The 22,957-nt window shown below is 54.6% G+C and overlaps 1 protein-coding gene across 1 annotated transcript in view; it reads right to left on the bottom strand.

Moving 5' to 3' along the window:
• Positions 1-2,276: 2,276 nt before the first annotated feature.
• The window catches only part of DNMT3A (DNA methyltransferase 3 alpha), a 37,476-nt gene continuing 16,795 nt past the window's right edge, over positions 2,277-22,957 (bottom strand). The window contains exons 2-18 of the mRNA XM_082672531.1: positions 14,614-14,829; positions 14,231-14,389; positions 13,694-13,801; positions 13,322-13,478; positions 12,844-12,993; positions 12,692-12,736; positions 11,871-11,950; positions 11,196-11,308; positions 10,894-11,077; positions 10,562-10,646; positions 8,525-8,670; positions 7,614-7,704; positions 7,276-7,424; positions 6,165-6,250; positions 4,302-4,371; positions 3,461-3,579; positions 2,277-2,689 (exon numbers count right to left, since the gene is read on the bottom strand). Coding sequence (XP_082528657.1) covers positions 2,548-2,689; positions 3,461-3,579; positions 4,302-4,371; positions 6,165-6,250; positions 7,276-7,424; positions 7,614-7,704; positions 8,525-8,670; positions 10,562-10,646; positions 10,894-11,077; positions 11,196-11,308; positions 11,871-11,950; positions 12,692-12,736; positions 12,844-12,993; positions 13,322-13,478; positions 13,694-13,801; positions 14,231-14,389; positions 14,614-14,829 — 2,100 coding nt within the window. The 3' untranslated portion in view covers positions 2,277-2,547. The remainder of the gene's footprint in view (positions 2,690-3,460; positions 3,580-4,301; positions 4,372-6,164; positions 6,251-7,275; positions 7,425-7,613; positions 7,705-8,524; positions 8,671-10,561; positions 10,647-10,893; positions 11,078-11,195; positions 11,309-11,870; positions 11,951-12,691; positions 12,737-12,843; positions 12,994-13,321; positions 13,479-13,693; positions 13,802-14,230; positions 14,390-14,613; positions 14,830-22,957) is intronic.

A 22,957-nucleotide genomic window follows, 5' to 3' on the forward strand; every position in this document is an offset into this window, starting at 1 on the left:
CAGCACCTAGCAACTTCTGGGATTGACAGTCTACCTGCAATTAGGGCAACAGAGGTAAAGAGCTGCAGGGCCGACTCTGCAAAGTCCTGAATCCTGGGGAGAAGAGCGCTGGGAGCTCCCTGGCCGTGTGTGCATGTGTGTGTGCGTGTGCGTGTGTGTGTGTGTGTGTGTGTGTGTGCGCGCGCGCACGCGCATTCGTTACGCATCGGTATAGAAACATGTTCCTGTGTGTGCGTGTGGGACTGACTGATTGGTGTGGGGCCTGTCTGCAGTGGGGCCCGAGACTCAGCATTCTGAGCCTCCTTCCCCCGCTCCCCACTACAAAATATTTCTTATACGTGACCCTATCTATGTATTTATATAGCGCCTATCACCGTAGGCCCTATCTTTCTAGGGATGCGAACGTGGGACCATGTGCTTGGCAGCACCCCTGCCAGCCCTGCCAGTCCCAGGAGGTGCCACTCCCCCCTCCCATTATAAAATATATATCTCTATATGCCACATTATCTACACCCCATCTACCCAGGCAGGCATCTGCCCATTGGGCCCTCACCCTGGAGCCACACATGCCGTCCCTGCCTACAGCCAACACCAGGCTGCCTGCCTCGCCGGGAAGCGGAACCAAGTGTCGTGCACTTGGGGCTCCAGGTGCTGCTGACTCGAGGTAAGAGCACAGCTATCATCAGACCAAGTACTAGAAAAGAAATACACACCACTCCAATCACACACGCGAGGAGAGAGATGCCTGGTCCTCCCTCCAGCCCTGACACACGTGACTCGAGAGGAGGGAAGCAGAAGAAGAAGAGGGACGCGCCCGGAAGGCCGGCCTCGGGGACCCCCTGGCCGACGCCCAGCTGTCGCAGCGCCCGGTGGCCCACCTGGCCCGAGGGGTGGGGAGCCAGGGCACCAGGGCCACCACTGACTTAGAAGCACCCTGCTCCCCGCACCTTGGTTTGAAACCTAAAGGGAGGGGGGGTTGGGTTTTTGTTTTCTTAAAGAAAATCTGAAAACAAACATAATTATAACCAGAACCATAAGAATAATTATAACAAAAGGTGTCATCAGCCTCCCAGTATAAAACTGCAGCCTTTGGAGATGACCAAAAACATCACATTCCAGGGGCCGGAAGCCGCCTTGTGCACAGAGGGTGGATGGTGGGGGCCTCATAAAAGAACACACAAAAAGCGACTTAGACAGGAAAGCACCAGTACGTTTTGTATGTTTTTTTATTTGCTCCAGGTGGGGTCTGAACTGTCACTTGCCCGCACTCTGGATTTTTTCTGACCCCACCGCAAGGAGCCCTCGAATCGGCTAATGTGAGAAATTGGGAATGAAGACCCCTCATCCTGCCATCTTGCCGAGGGAGTCTCCTTTTCTAAAAAAATCAAAAGGTTATCTCAGGAGCCTGGATGGATCCCACTCTCAGCTTTCCACGGTCCCGACCACTGAATTTCACCCCCTTTTTTGGCAGGGAGAAACGGGAGAATGCTGTTCCCAAATTCTCCTCCTTCACCTTGTTAAACACCAAGGGGAAATTGAAAAACCCCACCACGGTTAGCGGTTCACCTCCAAGCTGTCTCCCTTTCTCCATCCTTGGTTAAAACCCTTTGCACATAAGGCAACGTGGAAGCTGATGTTTTTACTCATCTCGCTGTTGTAAAGCACCATTATGAAGTCGGGTTGTACAGTAGTTAACAGTACCTTTTATATATATATCTCATATCTATCATATATATATAAACTGTAAACAAGAGGTAACAGCGGCTTCTAGAAACTGATTTTCTTCAAGGTTTCCTGTGTGGTAGGCACCTGAATACTGTATAAAAGGGTCTTGTGTGGTGTTCTCGTCTCTCTGCTGCTAGTTGGGTTGTGTTTTGCATGACCAGGAATGGTGCTGGCAAGACAGCTCAGTGGCTGGGAGGGAACTCTGCCGCCTGAGTGTCTATTTTCTGTCCTCTGCTTGTGCTCCTATCTGATCAGGCTAGAGACAACAACAAAAAAAAAGATACATAGTAAAAAAAACAAAACAAAAACAAAAAAAAAACAAAAAAAAACCAAAAAAAACCCCAATATATAGATTTCTATAGAATTTCCTTCTTTCCTTCACTCCCATCTTTCCTCTGCAAGGTATGTTACTATTTTTTGTCACTGATTTTTTTTTTTTTCTGCAATAAACCCTCTTGTTTCAGTCACAGCAAGAAACAAAAACCCAAACAAACAGAAAACCCCTCTGAAAAGAGTAGAAAACAAAAGGTTTGACCGAAAAAAAGGGGGTGGGAGGGTGGGGAGGGAGCTTGGTTTTGTTTTTAAATAGGACTGAAGATTAACATTGAAAAATCAGGAGATGATGTCCAACCCTTTTTACAAGGCAAAGCCTTCCGGTATTTCTGCCTCTGTGGGGTTTTTTTTTTTGTTTTAAATTCCTTTTCCTCTTCTGGGTGCTGATACTTCTCTCCATCCTCATGTTCTTGGTATTTTGTTGTGTTTTGTGTTTTTTGTTTGTTTGTTTAAACCTTGTTTCACTACCTCGGTTTGCCCTCACGTCCCTTACACACAAGCAAAATATTCCTTCAGCGGAGCGAAGAGGTGGCGGATGACGGGCACGCTCCACGACCGGCCCAGCAGTCTCTGCCTCGCCAAGCGGCTCATGTTGGAGACGTCGGTATAGTGGACAGGGAAGCCAAACACCCTGGGGAGAAAAGGCAGACAGGGCAGGAGTCAGCGCCAGCCTGGGCAATTCTGTGTCCTTAATAACCTGTTCGAGACTCAGGCGCCCGGCTACTCTCTGTGGGTCTGAAGGTATGTTAAGATGATCACTGCCTAGAGATTTCCCACGCAGTAGAAACAGAGTTAGCGTTTGTGAGAAACACCTCCAGGACACGCTCCACCTGAAATTCAGACCCACAGTGGGTATCTCAACTCTGTATGTAATAAAAATACATCCCTGGTATCCTCCCCCGCAGAGAATGGAAGACTCTGCAAGGGGGCCAAACCCTTGCCTGATGTCAGGAGTTCCTGCTTGCTCCGGCTGCCTGTGAAAATGGTCTCTTTGTCTGGCTAAATGGCAGTTACCCCAAGAATGAGGAATCTAGCCCAAGTCCAATCTGTGCCAAAGCAGGGTGCTGAGGCTTTAAGGCCCACCTGGTCCCACACTGTCCTGGTCTGCAAAGCACATAACATCAGCAAGTGGGACGCAGGGAAGCTCCTGCAGCCACAGTGCTTCCTTGGAGCTCAGAAGGACCGCTGGGAGCCAAGGCATCGGGGGTTGATTCCTAGACGCCCCCCCCCTTACTTTAAACCAGCCTTACAACGCACAGGAGTCCTCCCCCAGGAATCTGCCATGTTGGGAAATGCTTGGGAAAACCCACTGCTCACGGGGTATCCGCAGGGGATCCGAGTCTGGTGCAGAGGCGGAGATCCCTCCCACCCGCTCCTGCCCGACACCAGCGTGAGTGGGTACCTTTCCATTTCAGTGCACCATAAGATGTCCTCTTTCTCATTCATGAAGACGGGGAAATGCTGGTCTTTGCCCTGCTTTATGGAGTTCGACCTAGTAGTAATGGTCCTCACTTTGCTGAACTAGAAGACGAGGAGAGGAAAAGAGAAATGAGTACTCATCTCCTGCCAGGCACCTACCAAGGACTGGTGCGTCCAAAGGTGACAAGGCCTGGTCCATCCAGGGGCCGAGGTCAGGCTCCAGTCGTGAGCCTCCACAGACCCCACTGCCCTGCTTTTCTTCCTACACTGAGGTCACCCGGCCATCCTCAGTCCAGTCCCACTGGCCAAGGGCTTGACAGACAGCAGCTTGAGCCACTGTCCTTCGTCAGTCTCCTAAGAATTGTTTTTTCCCAGGGGTGGTGACTTACAGGCAAGAGGATGCCAAATTACTCAGGGGCGCAAAGGCACCCCTGGGGTGCCAGCAGCCCCAGGAGGTTTCTCCAGAGAGAAAGGGAGCTTCCACATCACAGGAGAAGCTCTGCTCTGAAGGCTCGTGCAATAGGTCCTGGCTCAATCATTCAAAAGCCGTAGCAGACGCAGGGACCTTGGCAAAGACGTCTTAGTGTCTGCCTCCCACAGGAGCAGCGGGCGAGCTCAGCATGGAAGGGCTGCAGGCAGCAAGGATTCCTGACCTCTCCCCCGGCCCTCCAGGCTTTCCCCCCTCGACCCTCCCGCTCTGGCCAACTGCATGCACGACCCCCTCAGTCGCATCCTCTGCAGGCGGGACACACAGCCCTGGTGCTGTTCCAGCCCGTCCTGCCCTTCTCCTTACCCCCAGCAGAGGGCTTGGATGCTGGGCTAACCTTGGCTATCCTGCCGTGCTCCAGACACTCCTGCAGCTCCAGCTTATCATTCACAGTGGATGCCAACGGCCTGGAAGGCAGAAGAGAGAGAGTAACAACAGAGACCAGGACGACGGCAGGGGCGCACCCAGGGCCCTGAGCCAGCAGCCATCTGACTCACACGGGGAAATCAAAGAGGACCCCGTCACCCACGTGCGTCGTAACCCCCCTCAGACTCCCCAACACATGCGACATACACTGCAGCCACTCACAGACACAAGTCCCCCAAGCATGAATCCTTAAAGGTGAATTCAAAAGTGGTCTCAAACTACAAATGAACAGACAACGCCTGCCCAGACGGGGAAAAGCCCAATTATTTTTAAACCTGTTACTTAAAAATAGACTGAGTCTTAAAAGCACCCATCACAAAGCAAGCTTTGGCATGACAGAATGGCCTGTATTTCGACTACGGTGATGGTTACATGGGTCTGTACACTGGATGAAATTCGTCAAACTGTACACCTGAAATGTACAGTTAGTTAACCAGACAAATTCTGCACAGTCCCCAGAAGACTAAAATTTTGTGACACGGAACGTGTCACTTCTCAGAAGGCAGACCAGATCACTAAATATCACCTTCGCTGCTGGCCTTTTCTGACATTTAGGATTACGTAATAAAGGTTTCACAGAGCGGTCCACCATCTCTGCATGGGAACCACCCCAGGACCCATGGTCAGATCGCGCCTCCAGGCTCCTCCCTGTTTAGGCGCATATACACTCTACTTGGTCCCTCGCGGTACCTCTGCTCCTCCTGGAAGCTCAGAGTTCTAGAATTTTAGAGTTGGAAGAAGCATGTGAGAACAATCCCCCCAAGGGCTGTCAGGGTACGCTGAGTTACTGGCTCCATAAAAATACTGGACTACGTAAGCCAGTCCATTTTTCCAGTACGCACAGACATCCATCCCGGGAACATTAGGGAGACACCGAGACAGTTTTCAGGTCAGCTGCCCACTGACCCATCTCCTTCCCAGCCAACAAGCCCTCGCAAAAGACGGCAGCTTTGCCAAACAGGTATGAGACGGGGGAAGTTCCTAAAACTTCATGCTATTGCCAGGGAGGCAGATTAGATGACTGAGGCCGGGTTAAATGATGTTCCCAATTTGTAGGTGTACCAAGGAGGCTTAAAATCCACACTCAAAACATGGTGCAAAGTATTTCTTTCCGTAATAGGTATCTAGATTGGGTGGATCTCCCTCTGCTTTTGAACCACTAACTCTCAACCAGAATTCCTTTCTTCACATACGCCTTTTTATAGTACGATTATTACGCTGAAGAAATGAAATTTTCTTCATTCCTGGACATTAAAATCTCTGTGTAACCTAAACGAAGAGCATCCTTCCGAAAAAGGACTTGAAGCCAACGAAGTGTGTGGATAATAAGTGGAGCAGGGCCCTCTGAGCTGCGAGGTGCCTGCTGCTGCGACACTCTCTCTCCTGGAGCCCGATGTGGCCCAGCTGTGTGCACCACTCTCCTTCCCATCCCCAAACACATCCTCCACAGCTTTACCTCAGGGGACTAGGGACCAGCTGACTCTAGACACATCACCAACGTAGGAGAACCAACCATATAACTCAGCAGCACGATGAGTCCTCTTCTGTGTCAAGAGTGTGCTTTTTAAAGGTCCCATTTGGGACCACTAGTCCTTGGTTTCTCAGGCAAGTATTTTCTACACCTGACTCCCCTTCTTCCTCAAGGAAAAGGAAACAAAGAAGAACACGGCAGAGCAGCAAGCTGGTCAGCAGGGGAGGCTGGCCCCCTCCTCGGGGCGTCATCCTGCCTGCAGACACCCACCCGCAGCCACCTGGGCACGGAGCTCTCACCAACCTGTTCATACCGGGAAGGTTCCCCCAGAAGTAGCGGGCCCTGTGTGCAGCCGACACTTCTTTGGCATCAATCATCACAGGGTTGGACTATAAAACAGGACAGAGGTTAAAGATGAGTGAGAGAGAAATGTAAGAGTGCCAGGAAATTTGCTAGTTTAGAGCCTCAAAGGCTCTTACTTCTCTCTCGAGAGGCCACACTGGGAGAGCCTGAAGGCCCCAGGAAAAGCTGGAATTAAACCCAGCTACGTTCCACACGCTCCCACTGGAACAGTCTAGACCCGCACAGTCCACACCGCGATGATGGAAATGTTCTATCTGCACTGTTCCATGTAGTGGCCACTAGCCCACCAGCTGCAGATGGCGGAGTACTTGAGAGGAGGCTGGTGTGACTGAGGAATTTTAATGTCAATTTAAATGCCACACACGGCAGATGCCCACCACACTGGACCACACAGCTCCAGCTCGCCCGGAGGCTTTGAGAAAGGAAGTTCCAACGAGTGTGGATGTGTTCGCTGTAGTACGTCCACATTGTGAGCCAAACACACCAGCTTGAGGCGTTTGCCCCCAAGACCCGGGAGCACAGGCTCGGGCTCCCAGACTGCCCGCCCCAAGAAGGACTCTGGCTGCAGAAACCCTCTGTGCACAGCCCAAACCAGGCTCAGCAAGCTGGGACCCACAAAATGGGAAATAGAAACTGAGATAAGCTGTGTTTTCTTCCCAGGTGCCATAAAGCATCCGTCACGGTGCCAGGGAGCGAGGACAAGCCACTCTGGTTGGGAAAATTGCTTCTGGTATCTCAGAGGTTCCCCCAGGGAAACGCCACACAGACCCCCAAGCCCAGGAGTCTGACACTCCACCCTGTTTACAACAGTCAGGCCCTCCAAGTGCTGAGGCCCACACCCACACACCACCTCTTACAGTGAGACCACGGGTTCTGTCCAAGGCGTGCTTCCTCCCTGTCTACTTGGGAAGCCCAGAGCTTCCCAAACGGGCCCCTTGCAAAGCGGAAGTCACCAGTCCCCAGCTCCACAATGCAGATGAGACAGGGATAAAGCAGCAGTCCAAGGTAGAAGCCATTAGTGAGCTGACCAAACCAAGGGTGCTGGCTATACCTCGAGAAATCGCGAGATGTCCCTCTTGTCACTAACGCCCATGGCCACCACATTCTCAAAGAGCCAGAAGAAGGGGCGATCATCTCCCTCCTTGGGCCGCGCATCATGCAGGAGGCGGTAGAACTCAAAGAAGAGCCGGCCAGTGCCCTCTGAGAGGTCGGAAGAGAAAGCCATCAGCTGGGGCTGTCTGCAGAAGACAGTGGTGTGGCCCGGGCACGGGGAGGGCAGGGGAGGGCAGGGTCGTTGGGAGTAGCCGTCCCAGGGCAGAAATATCCAAGTAGGAAACTGACGTGCGAAAGCACCAGCTCAGAAGGTGGAGGGGTGAGCGCAGCACCTACCGTAGAGTCCCTTGCGGGCGGGGTTGACGATGGAGAGATCATTGCAGGGACTGCCCCCAATCACCAGATCGAACGGGCCCCACTCCTGGATCTGGGAGGATAAAGGTAATGTGATGGGCCTGATGTCCGGGGACAGAGGCAGAAAGGGAGAGAGAAAGGATCTGTGAATTTAGCAAAAAAGTACTTTGGCATGGGAGAGAAGAGACCCGGCTGCTTTGAATGCTCTCTACACACACACGTACATTCATATACACACACGCGCGCGCACACACAGTGCAGCCACAGGCAAGTCACTGAGGCTCTCTGGGCTGTTTCCTAAATAATAAAGGGAAAGGACTGAACTGGACCATCTCTGAGGCCAGTGGGGAAACCAGTGTGCCCCCAGCAGGAAAAGCAGCCACTCAGGGGGGACAGCGGTCCAGGCTGGGCAGCTGAATGAAAGGTAGTCTGTGCTCTGCGCACCTTGGGCAGGTGTCTGGACCATCTGAACCCCTCCATATGCCCTTCAGGATGCCTGAGGGCCTGTAGTTCGAGGTCGACATGGATAACTGGAAAAGCAAGGGGCCACTCAGGCAGGATCCCGCCAGATCCCCCCCTCCCCAAAATGGAGGCTGGCGAACCTTTCGCCAGCAGTACTGGGAGGATGGGAACCTCACTGCAACCCACAGCGCTCCACTCAAGAGGGCCCGGAAACCAGCCAGGCCCAAGAAGCCTGGCCCCCAATTCCCACTGGAATCTGCCCCGATCCTCTAGAGACAAGGAGGGAAATGGAAGAGAAGGAGGGAGAGAGTTCAACGGGGGAGGGGGGGAGAAAGGAAAAGAGCAAATGGACAAAATGAGAGGAGCTGGCGCTGTCCCCGGAGCTAAGTGACGTAGAGAAGGTGGGCGGGGCCATGGCGGCACTGACATACATGCTTCTGCGTGACGCTGCGGACGTCCCCGACGTACATGATCTTCCCCTGGTGCCGCACCATGCCCACCGTGATGGAGTCCTCGCACACCTCGGAAGCGATGTAGCGATCCACCTGAATGCCCAAGTCCTTCAGCACCAGAAGCCCTGTGCCAGCCAGCAAAACGCACCGTCACTGGGTCGCCTCCCTGGCACCCCAGTCTTTGCAGGGGGTCCCTCGGGCCAGCCGGACACATGGGTCAAAGGCAGGCCCAAGCCCTACCCTGCCCTGAAAGCCGCAGGAGACTTCTGGATCAAACTGGAGTATCAGTAACAAGGACATCAGACAGGCTGTTACGTCGAGGCTCTTTCACGCCTAATTTGATCTACTCAGAAAATAGTCAAGACAGGACAGCAGGGGGTTTCGGGAAGCAGGGACAACAACAGGTGACTTTTGGGTGGGCTTTGCTGTTTCTGTATCTTGCATACACTGGTCCTTCCTCAGCCCTTCTATCACCTCCCACTGCAAAATTCAACCATCCGTCAAGACTCAAGGTAAATGCCACCTACTCTAGAAAGGTTTCACTGAGGCCCACCCCAGCCTACAGCCCCCGGGATGGCCTCCCCCCTTCTGTAAGGCCCAGCACCTTCTGAGGCGGCACATCCTCCACCTCAGAGCAGCTCGCACGCCTGAGCCAGCCCTTCTCTTGGGTTGCAAATGTCTTCAAGACAGAGTGGGCGGTCTCAGTCAGCGTGTTTCCTCCTGAACTGACTACTCACACTTCCTGACCACGGCCCTTCCACAAAGCCTTGCTGAATTGAGGCAAGGAAACAGAACAGGCCCTGTGTCAGGAGACACAGCACCATTCCCACTGCTCCCCAAAGACCTCCCCACAAGGAGCCTGCACGGCCTCTTGGGGTGTGACGTGGCTTAAGAAGGCTTCAAGGTCCTAGCCCGGGAAACCAAAGCTGTACATTAACTCCTTTAGGTTCACATGACATCAGCACTGAGCTGGGAACAGAAGACAGACATCTGGCCCAGGTGCCTTCCCCACCCTCTGGCCAAGGTCTCCGGGCCCAGCCTGCCCATCTATCTCCCTTTGGTCCCATGAAGACAAGTTCTAAGGAGGACTATTTGTTTCCTAAGGACTGAAGAGCCTCAGCCTTGGGGCAGGGCTGAGGGGTGTATATGAGTCTTCACGTCAAGAACCACATGAAATTAAAAACAGCGGCTACACGGTGACCCGGGATTCCCTAAAAGTTAACGGTTTAAGTATATAAAGACGCATGTTCAAGGATGCTTGTCACAGAACTGCTCATAGCGGCGGGGAAAAAAGTAAACAACCCGATAGGGGGTTCATTAAATAAATTATGGTAGTTTCCCTCCATAGAATCCTAGGTAGCATTTATAAATAATGTAATTCTATATTGGTTGACATGAAAAACCAGTCATGATATCATAAATGAAAAGGCACGTTACGACACATTTTACTATTTACTATGCATTTTACTATCCTTTTGTCTTATTTATCTATCTACATGTGATTATATAAACACACACACGCACAGAAAAAAAATTCTGAAATCTAAAAATGTAAAAGGACATATACCAAAATACCAGTCATAGGATTACGGGCGATTTAAATATTCTTTAGACTCTCTCGTTTAGAGTTTGTTTCTTCACTGCGACTTATAATCAAAGCACAACAGGACTGCCTATGATTTTGCTTTGGTCGCCAAGTCTGTCCTCTGAGGTTCTGTGAAAATCTTCCATAGTCTCTGACCAGCGATCGCTCTAACCTCTGCTGGAGCGCCTCCCTCCCACTGCCCCCGTTCCCGCCCCCCGACCCCGACCTCACGTCCCCAGTAAGGCAATGCCCACCAAACATGCTGGTTTACCACTTAGTTTTACTTTTCATTGAACACAGAAGTTTCCTCCTTACGGTAATATTTTAACAGTTGTAACGTTAACCGTCACTCTGTTTTGCCAAAGTTACGCACACACAGTCCCCTGAGCCCAGCTCCCACGTCCCAGGACGAAGACGCCCAAGACTCTCACCTGTAGCGATTCCGTCAAACAGGGACAGCACCCGGATAGGCTTCCTCTTCTCGGCTGGGACAGGTGGGTAAACCTTCGGAGGGTCCTAGGCAGCCAGCACAACAGGCCCGGTGAGTGGCCAGGAGTGCCCTACGGACCCGCGCGCGGGGCTGGCCTCCCGGCCAGCTGTGAGCGCTTGGGGTTTCCAGACCTGCACAGCCCGCTCGCGGCTCAGGCCCCGCTGCCCGGCGCCCAGGCCCCCGACCGACCGAAGCGCTCTCGCTCTGGTGGAGTCTGCCCTCTGGCTTTGGCAGGCGGGGGGTGAGGAGAGCCACCCTCGGCCCAGCACTCACGAATTCCTGGTCGTGGTTATTGGCGAAGAACATCTGGAGCCGAGAGGGCCAGTCTTCTCGCCGCCGCAGCAGCCCGTAGGTGCCCTTGTGCCCGCACATGTAGCAGTTCCAGGGGTCTTCCTTAATGGCTGCCTGCGCAGCTCCCGGCCCCACCAAGAGATCCACACATTCAACGCAAAAGCACCTGGAAGGAAGCCCAGTGGAGCGGAGGGGACTCTCACCCCAAGGCCAGTCCCGGATGGAGTGTGGCCGCAGTGCAGGGCAAAGAGGGAGGGCCACTGCGCGCGGGGGTGGGGCCTCACCTGCAGCAATTGTTGTTCCCGCACATGAGCACCTCGCGCCCCCCGCAGCAGATGGTGCAGTAGGACTGATAGCCGTCATCATCATACTGGTACGCGCACTCCAGGAAGCAGTTCTAGGGAGCACGGCGGAGGCTCAGAGACCACCGGGCAGCACCCAGGCCAGCCAGGGTGAAGGCAGGCTATGAACCCAGCCTCTGGGCTTTGGCCTTGAAACCTCAACACAGAGGCCTGGAGACACGACCCCGCTACCCATCCAGCCAGGGTCCAGCCCAGACCACAGATCTGGGAAGGGGACACCATGCCTCCCCACTGCAGTGGACAAACCAAGGAGAGGCACGTGGGAAGGCCTGGAAAAGAAGGCCTGCACCGCCTTGTGGTCCCCCGCCCCAGGGCACAGGGACCCACCCATCAGTCTGTCCACGCCCACTTCACACTAGCGACTGTGACACTGTGAGCCCACATCTGGGGACGTGAATGGGGCTTTAGAGGGGGCAAGGATCTCTCAGAGGAAAAGCAACAGCAAGTCAAACGCGTGAAACCCAAGGATCCATTTTATCAGGACTGCTTCAAGAGCAAACCTCGGAGTCACCCTCACAGCTATCCCAGGCGCCTACAGCCCAGAGGCCAGGAGGTGTGGCCAGCCAGGGGCCTCTTCGCTGCTGGGTGTGCCCCTACCTTGCAGTTTTGGCACATTCCTCCGATGAAAAGAGGGTGTTCCAGGGTGACGTTGAGGCTTCCACAAGAGATGCAAATGTCTGGAAAACAGAGGAAGCAGAGTGAGTGTCACAGAAGGGCCCCCTCCCCGCTTGGGCCGAAGCCCAGCTCCAGAAAAGCTATAACAAGGGGCGTGCTGGAGCAGCAGCCAGAAATGAAGGCAGGAAAGAGTCTGGGAGGGGCCCCATGGAACAGGGAGGCGGCGCGGCCCCGATCTCAGAAGCCCACTCATCTCCCTGAGCAGCAACGCCGCCTTCCAGGAAAGGCACGGTGCGAGGGTCAAGAACCCGCTGTGAGAATGGGGCCTGGCCCTGTGTCACTCTGGAGATGTCCTCGGGCAGTCAACCCTTAAGGCCTAGGCCCCTGCCCTCATCCTTCCTGGCCCGGAGGGCCCCGAGCTGGACACACCATCACTAGGCCAAGGGAGACAGATATGGGATGCACTAATGACCCCCAGATGAGAGAAGGTGAGGAAAGGTAAAAGGGCAAGTTCAGATCCAAGAGAGGCCACCCTTATCTGACCCACTGGAGTGTCCCAAACCCTAGTGACCAGTTCCCACCACCGACAGGAAAGATCGTGGCACCGGAAGATAGATGTGTGTCAAGCAGGCTGGAGGTGGTGGGACATAAAGGACACATCCTGTCACCAAGTACTGATGTCCCACGGCATCGTACCTTCCTCGGTACCTATAGTACTCTGTGCCGGCCACCACCTTAGGGCCCAAGTGGAACAGACAATTGACTTCCCAGGGCCAAGGCCCAGCCGCCCCCTCAGGACTCACCCTCGATGTTCCGGCACTTCTGCCGCACCTCGTACACCAGCCGCTCTGCAGAGGGGAGGAGAGCCCGGCGTCAGAGGAGGTCTCGAGGGTCATGCCCATTCCTCTGAACGCCGGCCTCACCCTGCCGCTCTCTCCAGAGCCAGGCCAACTACCTCTTGTGCGTTCATCAATTATCTCCTTGACCTTGGGCTTTTCAGTTGTGCTCTTTCGGGGCTTTTTGGCTGGTGGGGGCGGTGCATAGGCAGCTGCCTCGGGTTCAACCCACATGTCTGTGTAAACTTCTTTGTAGGGGTTCTTCTCCTCTGGATCGGGAAAGCATGTGATGAGGTCATGGTTACTGGCTGACGAGGAATCCCAGCTCTCTTCCCCTGGACCATCTACCTACAACGGGGTGTAGCAGGGTGCGGCCCGGTGCCCAGCTTGTTCCTAGCTCCCAAGTCTCTGGTGCCAGCAAGCCAAGGGGGAGCAGGTTGTTCAAAGTCCCAGAGTGGCACTGGCCCTACCTGGCCCCAGGGAGGGGGAGACGGCGGCCATTCCCACTGCGAAGCTCCATGGAGGAGGCCTTGACGGCCCTACCTAAGCACGGCTTTCCGAGCCTGGGTGCGGAGCTGCTGGTGCACCTGCGTTTACCTTCTGGGGGCTCCAGGCCCTTGGGGCCAGAGGGCTGGAACCCTCCCAGGGCCCATTCGATCATCTGTTTGTTCTGCACCTCCACGGCCTTGGCAGTGTCGCTCTCGTCGCTGTCGTGGCACATCGGGAACAGCTTCCCCGCTCGGCTGCTGGCCACCTGGAGGGCAACACGTGTGGGGAGAGTAGCGAAGGTGGGCTCAGGCAACAGGTGGGAGAAGTTGCAGAAAGGAGACGAGTAAGGAGAGGAGGAGGCCCGAGGGCCTCCCAGGCAGACCCTCTGCCCAGGCCTAAGCCCTGTGCTCCAGCTTCCAGACCAAAAGTGGTCCCTGCCGTCTGAGCTCGCCCTGCTGAGTCCCTCGGAGGGGCACTGACCTGCAGTACTTCGTAGATGGCCTTGCGGTACATGGGCTGCTTGTTGTAGGTGGCCTGGTGGAAGGCGCTGCAGAAGGAGCTCAGCGGCATCAGCTTCTCCACACACACCTGAAGGCACAACCCGCCCTCGTTTGCTCCTCCTTCCACACTCACCGAGCACCCACCACCTGCCTGGCGTGGTCAGGGGTGGGGGCATTAGGGCCCGGTCTCTGCCCTCAAGAGGACCGGATGCACCAGTAAATAATTACATGACGTAAAGGAGGAGTCCAAGCCCCGGTGTCGGGGAGGACCTGAATGCAGGTGGAAGGGAATTCTGGGTACAGGGCTCCTGGAAGACATCCGACTCTCGTTTGGAGTGCAACCTAATGATCTCAAGGGCTTCCTCCAATCACACATATACAGAGCGGGGACGAGCAGAGCCCCCTCCTACCATCCCAATTCCGAACCACGCCCCCAGCCAAAACCAGAGGCCCCGGGACAAAGACCCCTTCCTCCCCGCCCGCCCCTGCCAGGCTACCGCCAAACCCCAGGACTCACCACTGAGAACTTGCCATCTCCGAACCACATGACCCAACGGGTGCCTTCTGCTGCTCGGCTCCGGCCCGTCATCCACCAAGACACAATGCGGCCTGGCCACCAGGAGAAGCCCCGCAGTTTCCCCCACACCAGCTCCCCAATGCCAAAGCCCCGGCCGTCCTGGAGCCCCAAGGAGCAGAAGTCATTACATGGTGGTCACGAGGCCCTGCCACCCTGATTCCCCCCAAAGCAACCCCAGCCCTGGGCATCTGAGGGTCAGGACAGCCAGGAGGGAGCGCCATCTGAATGGACAGAGCGAGACTGGAGAGACAAAGAGGCCTGGGGTCGGGTAGAGAGAGCAGGACGGGAGGAGCTGGACGAGGCAGGTGAAGCCAGCCGCTCACCTCGTACTCCGGTTCATCATCAGCTGCTTTGGCGGCGTTCTTGTCCCCAGCGTCAGCCCCCACGGGCTCAGGCGTGGTGGCCACAGTGGGGGATGCGGGGTCGGTGGGCTGCTGCACAGCAGGAGGACTGGCCTCCTCCACCTTCTGAGACTCGGTGGACCCCTGGTTTTCTTCGACAGCATTCATTACTGCAATCACCTTGGCTTTCTTCTCAGCCTGGGGAAACAAGGAACAGAAGTTACCTTGAGCTGACACTCAAGGGGCTCTTCTCAATCTCTCCAGGGTCTGGAGACAGTGACAGAAGGTAAGGGGCTGGAGAGAGGAGTTCTTCCCTCATCAACTCAACCAGCTTGCCACGGAAAACAGAGAGACGTGAAGTTGAGAGGTGAGCTCAGATCACTTGACTCAATGCCAGCCTTCTCTGCCTCCTAGGCGATCTTCCTCCCTCGTCTAACCTTCCTCAATTGTCAGCATCATCAGTTGCCCATCTTCCGATACGGAGAGATCAATTCTATGCAGATACCAACCATGCCCCTTAGATTAGGCACAGACCTTGGCTCCAGCCTCTCCTATCTTACTCCCCGATCTAGAAATGGATCCTCTTGTCCTTTTCTCCATAGTTTTCCTGGGCAATCGACCCCTTCTCTTCCTGGTCTTGGCTTCCAGACCACAATTCTAGTTTTGTTGTGATACGTAACGAAGAAATCACTGTTTTGTGTTCAGAGCGCACGGCTCCTTCCCCCTCTGCTCAACCACCACGAAAAGCCCCAGAAGAGCTTGCCTGCTCCCGTGCTCACACGCCATCCTGGAGTTCTCAGGATCACAGCTAATGTATGTTGTCACCAGATTTTACGCCTTCTTTCTACGTGCACCTTTCAGATCCATAAATACACTTATTCTTTCAACAACTATTTAGGGAGTCCACAGTATAGCCAGGCATCCTCTCTGCCATCCCACTGACAAATTAATCCAAACCCAAGTATTCTCCCAATTTGAACAGCCTCCATCCTTTCACCGTTCACCATCTCATGCTCATCTTTCAGGCTATGACCTGCATGCCCATTCCTTCTCCAAACCTGCTCCAGGATTCCCATCACCCTGCAGAGGAGAATGAAATACCTGATACTTAGCTCTGAGGGCCATTCAACCTAATCTCACCCATCTCACCCCAACGGCTGAATCTAGGACACGTGGCCCTCAAGCTTCAAGGCTCTGCACCCGTTTTCACCACACCAGATTCAAAGGGAAAAAAATCCCACCTTCAACATGAAGCTTTCCCTGAGAGCTTAGAGCTGTGAATACAAACCCACCCTCAAGATTACCTGGAGTATAAGATCTCTAAGCTGGAAGTCACAGCATTTATATTCCTGTCTTAGCCTTGCAACTAATTTACAGCCGACTTGGGAGCAGTCCCTTGAGTTGCTCCACCTAAAAAGGAGTTTGAACTGAAGGATTTCTGTTAACCTTTTCTGACTGGTTGAAGAAGTTGACGTATGTATGTACCAAGAATTCCAAGGCCTCTTCAAAGCCTGTCAATGGACCCCCAGGTCCCAGGTTAAGAAGAGCTCAATGGTCCACTGTCTCTTAGATTCATTTTATTTTGATCTATCTTCAAGTCTTTGCCTCCTGGCCACAGACCAAATCTGCTTCTTGTGGCAATTCCTAAAACACGAGGATGGAAGTCTTAGTTCTTTCTCTGACTCAACAAATTCTAAAATGGGATAAAGCATCCTTTGCCCCCAGCCCACAAACAGCTGGGACAGAGAGCTCCGAGGTGGGGTGAGGGTGGAAGAACGCAGAGGACCTGCTCCTCCCTCCCAAGCCCCACCCTCACCTGGGGGATCCTGCCCCACCCCTTCCTAAAATCTACCTCCTCCCCTCCCACAAGGTGTGCCTAGGTGTGCACTCAAGTCTGTGGGGAGAGACGTTCTCTCTCAGAATTGTCAGCTGCGGCTGCGCTATCCCAGGGCCAGATGTGCTCAGATAAGTGCCCTGCCTAGCAGTCTCTGCTCCCTTCCCTCCACCATGCCTCTGTGAACTTCAGGCACGGCCGCTGACCTAGACCAGGGTGCTGCCTTGGGTGGAAGGCAGCACCATTCTGCCAAAAGACCCAGTTTCCAGGGGCGACGGGCTCCCTCAGCCAGAACAAGGTGCGCAGGTGGCAGGAGGCGGCAGGGGGAAAGGATCCCAGCAAGCAGCGCTGGGGGGGCCCGGGGCACACGCGTCGGGCTCCCCCCGGCCTCCCCCAGTCTAGAAGGCAGTCGTGCCTGACACCACCCTCCTCACTCCCCCTCAGCCCCTTTGTCTCTCTTCTCAACCCCTCCACAGTGAGTTCCTGAACATTATTCTTCCCCCACAACTTCCCCCAGCTTGTCAGACGGTGCTGCTGACGGCTGTTAAGCGCCCCCAACCCAGTAGGTGCAGGAGAACACGCACCCAGCATGGTTTGGCAGGCAGGGGAGGAAGGGGCCTCCACCGGGACAAGGCCAGCAGGGGTGGGGGAAGGAAGAAGGGGGTGGGTCAGCAGCAGGAGGCAAGAGGAAAGGGGAAGAAGGGGCGAGAGGGTGGCTGGGTGGGGGAGGGGCTCATTAGAATAGACTTGCCTAGGGCAGTGCGGGAGGCCCCTTTTCCACGTTCATGCCAACCCCCCGGACAATAGGAGAAATAAGGGTTAACTCTGGGCTGGGGCTTTTGGGCTAAAGGCTCCCCCCCACCTCAGTTCAGAAGGTCCTACCCCAGAGTAGCCAAGAGACTGGGCAGGATCAGGAAGACACCACACCAGCCCCACTACGGCGGCTCGAGGAGGCCACTTGGCCTGGAGTTTGTTCTGCCTGGAGAGCCACTGGTAACTCCACTCTGGTGGAGGCATGGCCTCCCCATCCAGTCCCATCTCCTCAGGCAGCTGTCCCGCCTCCACCTCTCTCTGCGACTCGGGCTGCTTCCCATTCCAAAGGTCAGAGGTCCAGGGACCCACGCGGACCCCGGGCTGTCCCAGGTGCCTCTCCCATCACAGGCCGGCGTCAGGCCACCCCACAGCCCCCTGTCAGGGCCACACTGCTCCCTCCCACCCTGACACCACTTTTTTCTGGTGGCCTGACGGTGGCTCCCAGGAACAGGCAGGAGAGGAAACTGTCCCTCTCAAGAGGCCACAAGCTTGGCACGGCCTGAGGACGGCGTGGTCCACCAGCCAGGAACACAGGTCAGCAAGGAAATGCCAACAACCCATCTGCCAGCCAGCTCAGCAAAACCGCCGCTGCTAGCCCAACTCCACGGGCCGGGGCCTGCCCCCAGCCTTCGCTGACCACTGCCCCAGGCTCACACCAGGCCTGCTCTTGCTGGCCCCTGAGCCGCCAGGTCCCACCTGAGCGCAGGAAGGAGTGGGGCTTGGGGCTCCTGAGGAGGAAGTGGGTGGGACAGCAGTAACTCAGCATCTCCAGAACTCAGGCCAGGCAGGGGAGCCAGCTCCTGCGGGCCGGGGAGGCAGACTTGACTCTTCTCAAGCCCAGAGGGCTGCAGGCCCAGAGATCCTCCCACCGGCCCCGGCCGCCTCCCCGCCCCCAGTTTCCCCAGGGCTCCATCCAGGAACCTACCCATAAGGCCAGGTGCAGCCCCTCTGTGGTCCGGCTCAGGTGTGAGCCCCAGCCCTGAAGCTCTGTAAGTAGCTGCCCGTCTGGGGGGAGGGGAAGGGGGCGACGGGGCTGGGGGGCGGAGGGGGCCAGAGAGAGGGGGAGGGGGAGGTGGGGGGGAGGGATTGAACATTTTCTTTGTCTAGAACTCCAGGTCACGTGGGCCCCGCTGGAGTGCCTGGTTGGCTGCGAGCGGGCCGGGGGAGGGGGCCGGCTCTCAGACGCTGGCAGTGGGCCAGCCCCTCTCCTTCGGTCCGAGGGGCGCGGGCCGGCGCTGGGGCCTGGGGGCGCGGCTGGGCCTCCGCCCGTTCCCAGGGCCCCGCCCAGGCCAGGCTGGAGGCGGTGCCCGCCCCCTCCAACCGGCCAGCCTTCCCCGCCCCCTCTCCTCCAACTCCGCCAGAGCCCGGCGCGGAGCCGGGGGGCGAGGCCGGGAGCCCGCGGGCCGCGCGGGGAGGGAAGGAGGAGAACCGGGAGGGAAGGGGCTGCCCTCCAGCTGCGGAGGTAAGGTACGAGCGCCCAGAGAGCCAGGAGCGCAGGCAAAAGGAGAGAGGAGCTTTCGGGCCGTCTGGGAGAGACAGAAGAAAGTTGTTAAAAGTGAGTCTCAGCAGCACAACCAAAAAAAAAAAAAAAGGAAAAGCTTACAGATGAGCGAAGAGGCCCAGGAAACTGTAGGAAAACTCAGAGCACACAGAGATGGGCAGAAAGCGCCCGTACAGAACTGGGTGCGCTCCAGAACGGGAACTGGGAGCGTTGCCGGGGGGTGGTCTCCTCTGCCTTAAACGGCGTGGCGTGAAGAGGAGTTCAGGCTTTGAAAATCACTTCCTGGCCAAGTCCCTGGGTCCCCTAGGTCACTCTGGGTCAGCCTTGAATGTCTCATTTTCCTGTTTGCAAGGTGCGGGGTTGGGGGGTGGGGAGGAGGAGTTCAAAAGTACAGCGATTCGTTCATTCCCAGGCACATACATCTGCTGCTCAAGACTGCACTCGTTCGGAGCCTCCAGGTGCAGCTTCAACCATTTCAAGTTCCCTCCTCCTGAGCAGAGGCCCCTCCCCCCAAGAAGAATATATATGTGTGTGTATATATATGTATATATATACACATACATATATACATATACTCTCTCTCTCTCTCTCTCTCTCTCTCCCCCCCTCTCCCTCCCCCTCTCTTTCCCTCTCCCCCTCTCTCTCCCTCCCTCCCTCTCCCTCCGGACATCAAAGAAGCAGACACTGTTGGCCCTGCCCTCAAGGAGCTGACAAATTCAACTAGACTTGGAGAGATTGGAAAAGATCGTTGAAAAGCATCTCTAAAGAGAACTACGCCACAAATACCAACCACCCTGATGGGCCAGGATGGCTTGGAAGCCAAACAAAAATAAGTAGTATCAATGATAAATGAGGTTAAGGAGGTCAGTGTAGAGCAGAGGCTGAACCTGGAGGATGAATCAGATTTGGAATGAGGCTGGATAGGGAGGAAATAAGAGATGTTAGGCTGGATAGGGAGGAAAACACTTGCCCACCTTCACCTCCCGCCCCACAATACAACTAAAGCTAAGGGGTGCGGAGAGAGATGTTGATGGATATATCCTATCGCAGTGAAGGATAACCGCAGGTTTTCTTACATGACAGGGTGAATGGGTATTTTGGAAAGATTAGCCTGGGGACCTCTCTGGTGGTCCAGTGGGTAAGACTCCACGCTGCCAGTGCAGGGGGCCGGGTTCCGTCCTTAGCTGGGGAATTAGATCCCACATGCGTGCCACAACTAAGATGTAGCACAGCCAAAATAAATAAATATTACTTTTAAAGAAAGAGAGATTAGCCTGTTTTGTTTGCAAGATGAATTAAAAGGAAGAGGGGCTTCCCTGGTGGCGCAGTGCTTGAGTCCGCCTGCCGACGCAGGGGACGCGGGTTCGTGCCCCGGTCCGGGAAGATCCCACATGCTGCGGAGCGGCTGGGCCCGTGAGCCATGGCCGCTGAGCCTGCGCGTCCGGAGCCTGTGCTCCACAACGGGAGAGGCCACAACAGTGAGAGGCCCGCGTACCCCCCCGCCCAAAAAAAAAAAAAAGGAAGAGCAGGGGAGCTGAGGGTAAATGCTCCCAGCAGGGCAGGGCTGTTTGGCCAGCCACACTCTCAGAGGATCTGGACTGGGGTTCTGGTTCTATCACTGTGACCTTGGACAAGCCACTTAACTCCAAGAAGTCTTTTTTCACTTGCAAAACAGGAGTGATGACATCTGCCCTCCCAGGCCCCGGAATACCAGCATCACTTAAGGAGATAATGCCCCCAGGTGCCTGGCTTCCAACCACAAGCTGCGGGAACAAACCAGCTGGAACAGGTGCTGGTATAAGGAGGTCAAAAGATGGGCTGTGAAGGAGAGCCTACCTACCATCCCTCCTGGGGCTCAGCACCCTTCTGGGGGCCGTCAGAACAAGCAGGCCCTAAAAAAGGAAGAGGACTCCAAATCAGAGCGAGCCTTCTCCAAATAATACTCAGGGACTACAGACTTCCTCTCCCCACCCTGACTGAGATCCAGAACCCATACAGCAAAGAGGAGCCGTTCCATAAAACACAGGCCCTGTTCTGCTCCAGGCCATCTTTCAACCCAATCAAGGTACCTGCTTGGTATAATTTTTCAGAAGATCCCCAAGCAGAGATGAGAAGCCGTGAGTTTATACCTCCTGCCTGCTCCCACCCTTTAAGGAACATAATAAGACTTGCTTGGCTTCTCTCACTGGTGCCTCCCCGGCATCCTCCCAGGCCGCTTTAGACCTCACCCCAGGCCTCCTCTCAAAATGAAGTTTCTGATCCGGCTTGGCCGGCTCTTTTTAAAAACACTATCTCATCTATGACATCTCCTTTTCCATTGTTATGTGGCTAAACACCTTAGACTCTACACTCCATGGTCTTGGGACTTCTTCAGTAAGTAATGGTGCCTGTGCATGCAGTCAGGACTCAAAAGTGTCAGGGTGGACCAGGGCCATCAGTTTCACTTTTTCTTGGCCCACTTAATAAAGGAGCCTTTCCCTCCAGCTGCCAAACTTCCTTATTCTCATTCTTTAAAATTGAGCTCAAATTGGGGGGAGGGGCAACATAAGAGTAGGGGATTAAGTGGTACAAACTACTATGTATAACATAAACTACAGGGATCTAGTATACAGCACAGGGAATATAGTCAATATTTTATAACAACTATAAATGGAGTATAAGCTTTAAAAATTGTGAATCACTGTGTCGTACACCTGAAACTTATATTGTAAATCAACTACACCTCAATAAAAAAACTTTGTTTTAGTAAAATGAAGCTCAAATCTTACCTCTTCCACACAGCTCCCAACTGAAGCAAAAAAAGCCCAATTCAAAGGTGTCCCCTCGCCACTTAGAGCACCGCCCCTCTCCTGTAGCTACACAGACAGGTAAGGTTACCCTTTTCTATACTGTAAGTCACTCAGACTGAGATTCGTGTCCTCTTTGTACCTGGTGGGCAGAGAGAGACATCAACGCAGAAAAGACCCCGAGATCTAGGATAAGAGGTGACTTTAGCGAAAGGTCAGGAAAAAACTAGGGCAGCCTTCTAGGATCCTCAGGTCATATATGTCCTCGGCCTTCCAGAGTAACCCTCCCAGGGTGGTGACTGGGATAGGTCTTTTGATGAAGATAAAGATAGTCAACCTAAAATAGCAGGGTCATGTAAAGTGAGCCAGGTTCTTGGAAATGTTCTAGAAGTATGTTGAGAGGAGGAACCCCTGGACGAAAAGAAGATCTGGCGGATGTCAAGAGCCTAAAAGAAGCGCTGGAGAGGAAGCGTCCAGCGTGGTCCAAAAGGGAGGGTGACCTGAAAGAGAGGGCACATTTCCTGTCTGGCAGGCCGAGAGCAGTGATCCAGTAGGCCTGATGAAAACACCTCTTAAGGACACCTGACTCTCAGCACTTATCCCGTGTTCATCAAGCAAACTTCTAACTTTAATTACATTTTCCAGTGACTCTGATACCAGTAAGCTGCCAGAAAACATCAGGACCACTAGGTCCTGTAGCACTAGGATCTGCGTTGAAAGGACAAGTCCTGTTATAAATCTGTAAATTGAACATCCTGGTGTACGTCACACTCCTGTCTCTGAAGAGCACGATTGTAAGATGTGCCGTGAATCTGACTTTCCAGCTCACAGAGCTGACGTGAGATGCTAAGTCGTGATCCTCCACCCAAGAGCAGCAACTCCCACAGGTGCAGGTGGGAATGCCACGCCTGCCTGACTGGTTTTAACTCAAAGTTCAGCGTTCTGTGGCGTGCTTTGTCATAAAATCCAGTGCTGGTGGGAGGTGGGGAGATTATGTTGCTTCCCTCAAACAGGACATTACCACCTGAGTCCCTGTACTCAGAATCAGAGAAGCCGGGATCCCTAAGAAGCCATCTGCAAAGCCACATATTGGGAGGACACTGCATATTTTCTGCCACATAAACATTCCCACTGACCCCAAGACCAGCGAGACCTTATCCCGGCAAAGGCTACAAGATCAAGATGGATGTCTCTTCTGATCCCGGCCTGCCCTTCCATCTGCAGCCCAAAAGCCTCAGTACTACACAGTAGACCTGTGACTACCTGCTGATTACAATCTACGCTCCTTGCATGGCATTCAAGGCCCCCACAACCTGCAGCACTTACATCACACAGCCCACACTCTGCCCACCCACTTGCTGTTTCCCAAATATGCCCTTTCCCTGCCTCTGT

The sequence above is a fragment of the Grampus griseus genome, assembly GCF_964374135.1.
Source record: "Grampus griseus genome assembly, chromosome: 15".
NCBI lineage: Eukaryota > Metazoa > Chordata > Mammalia > Artiodactyla > Delphinidae > Grampus > Grampus griseus.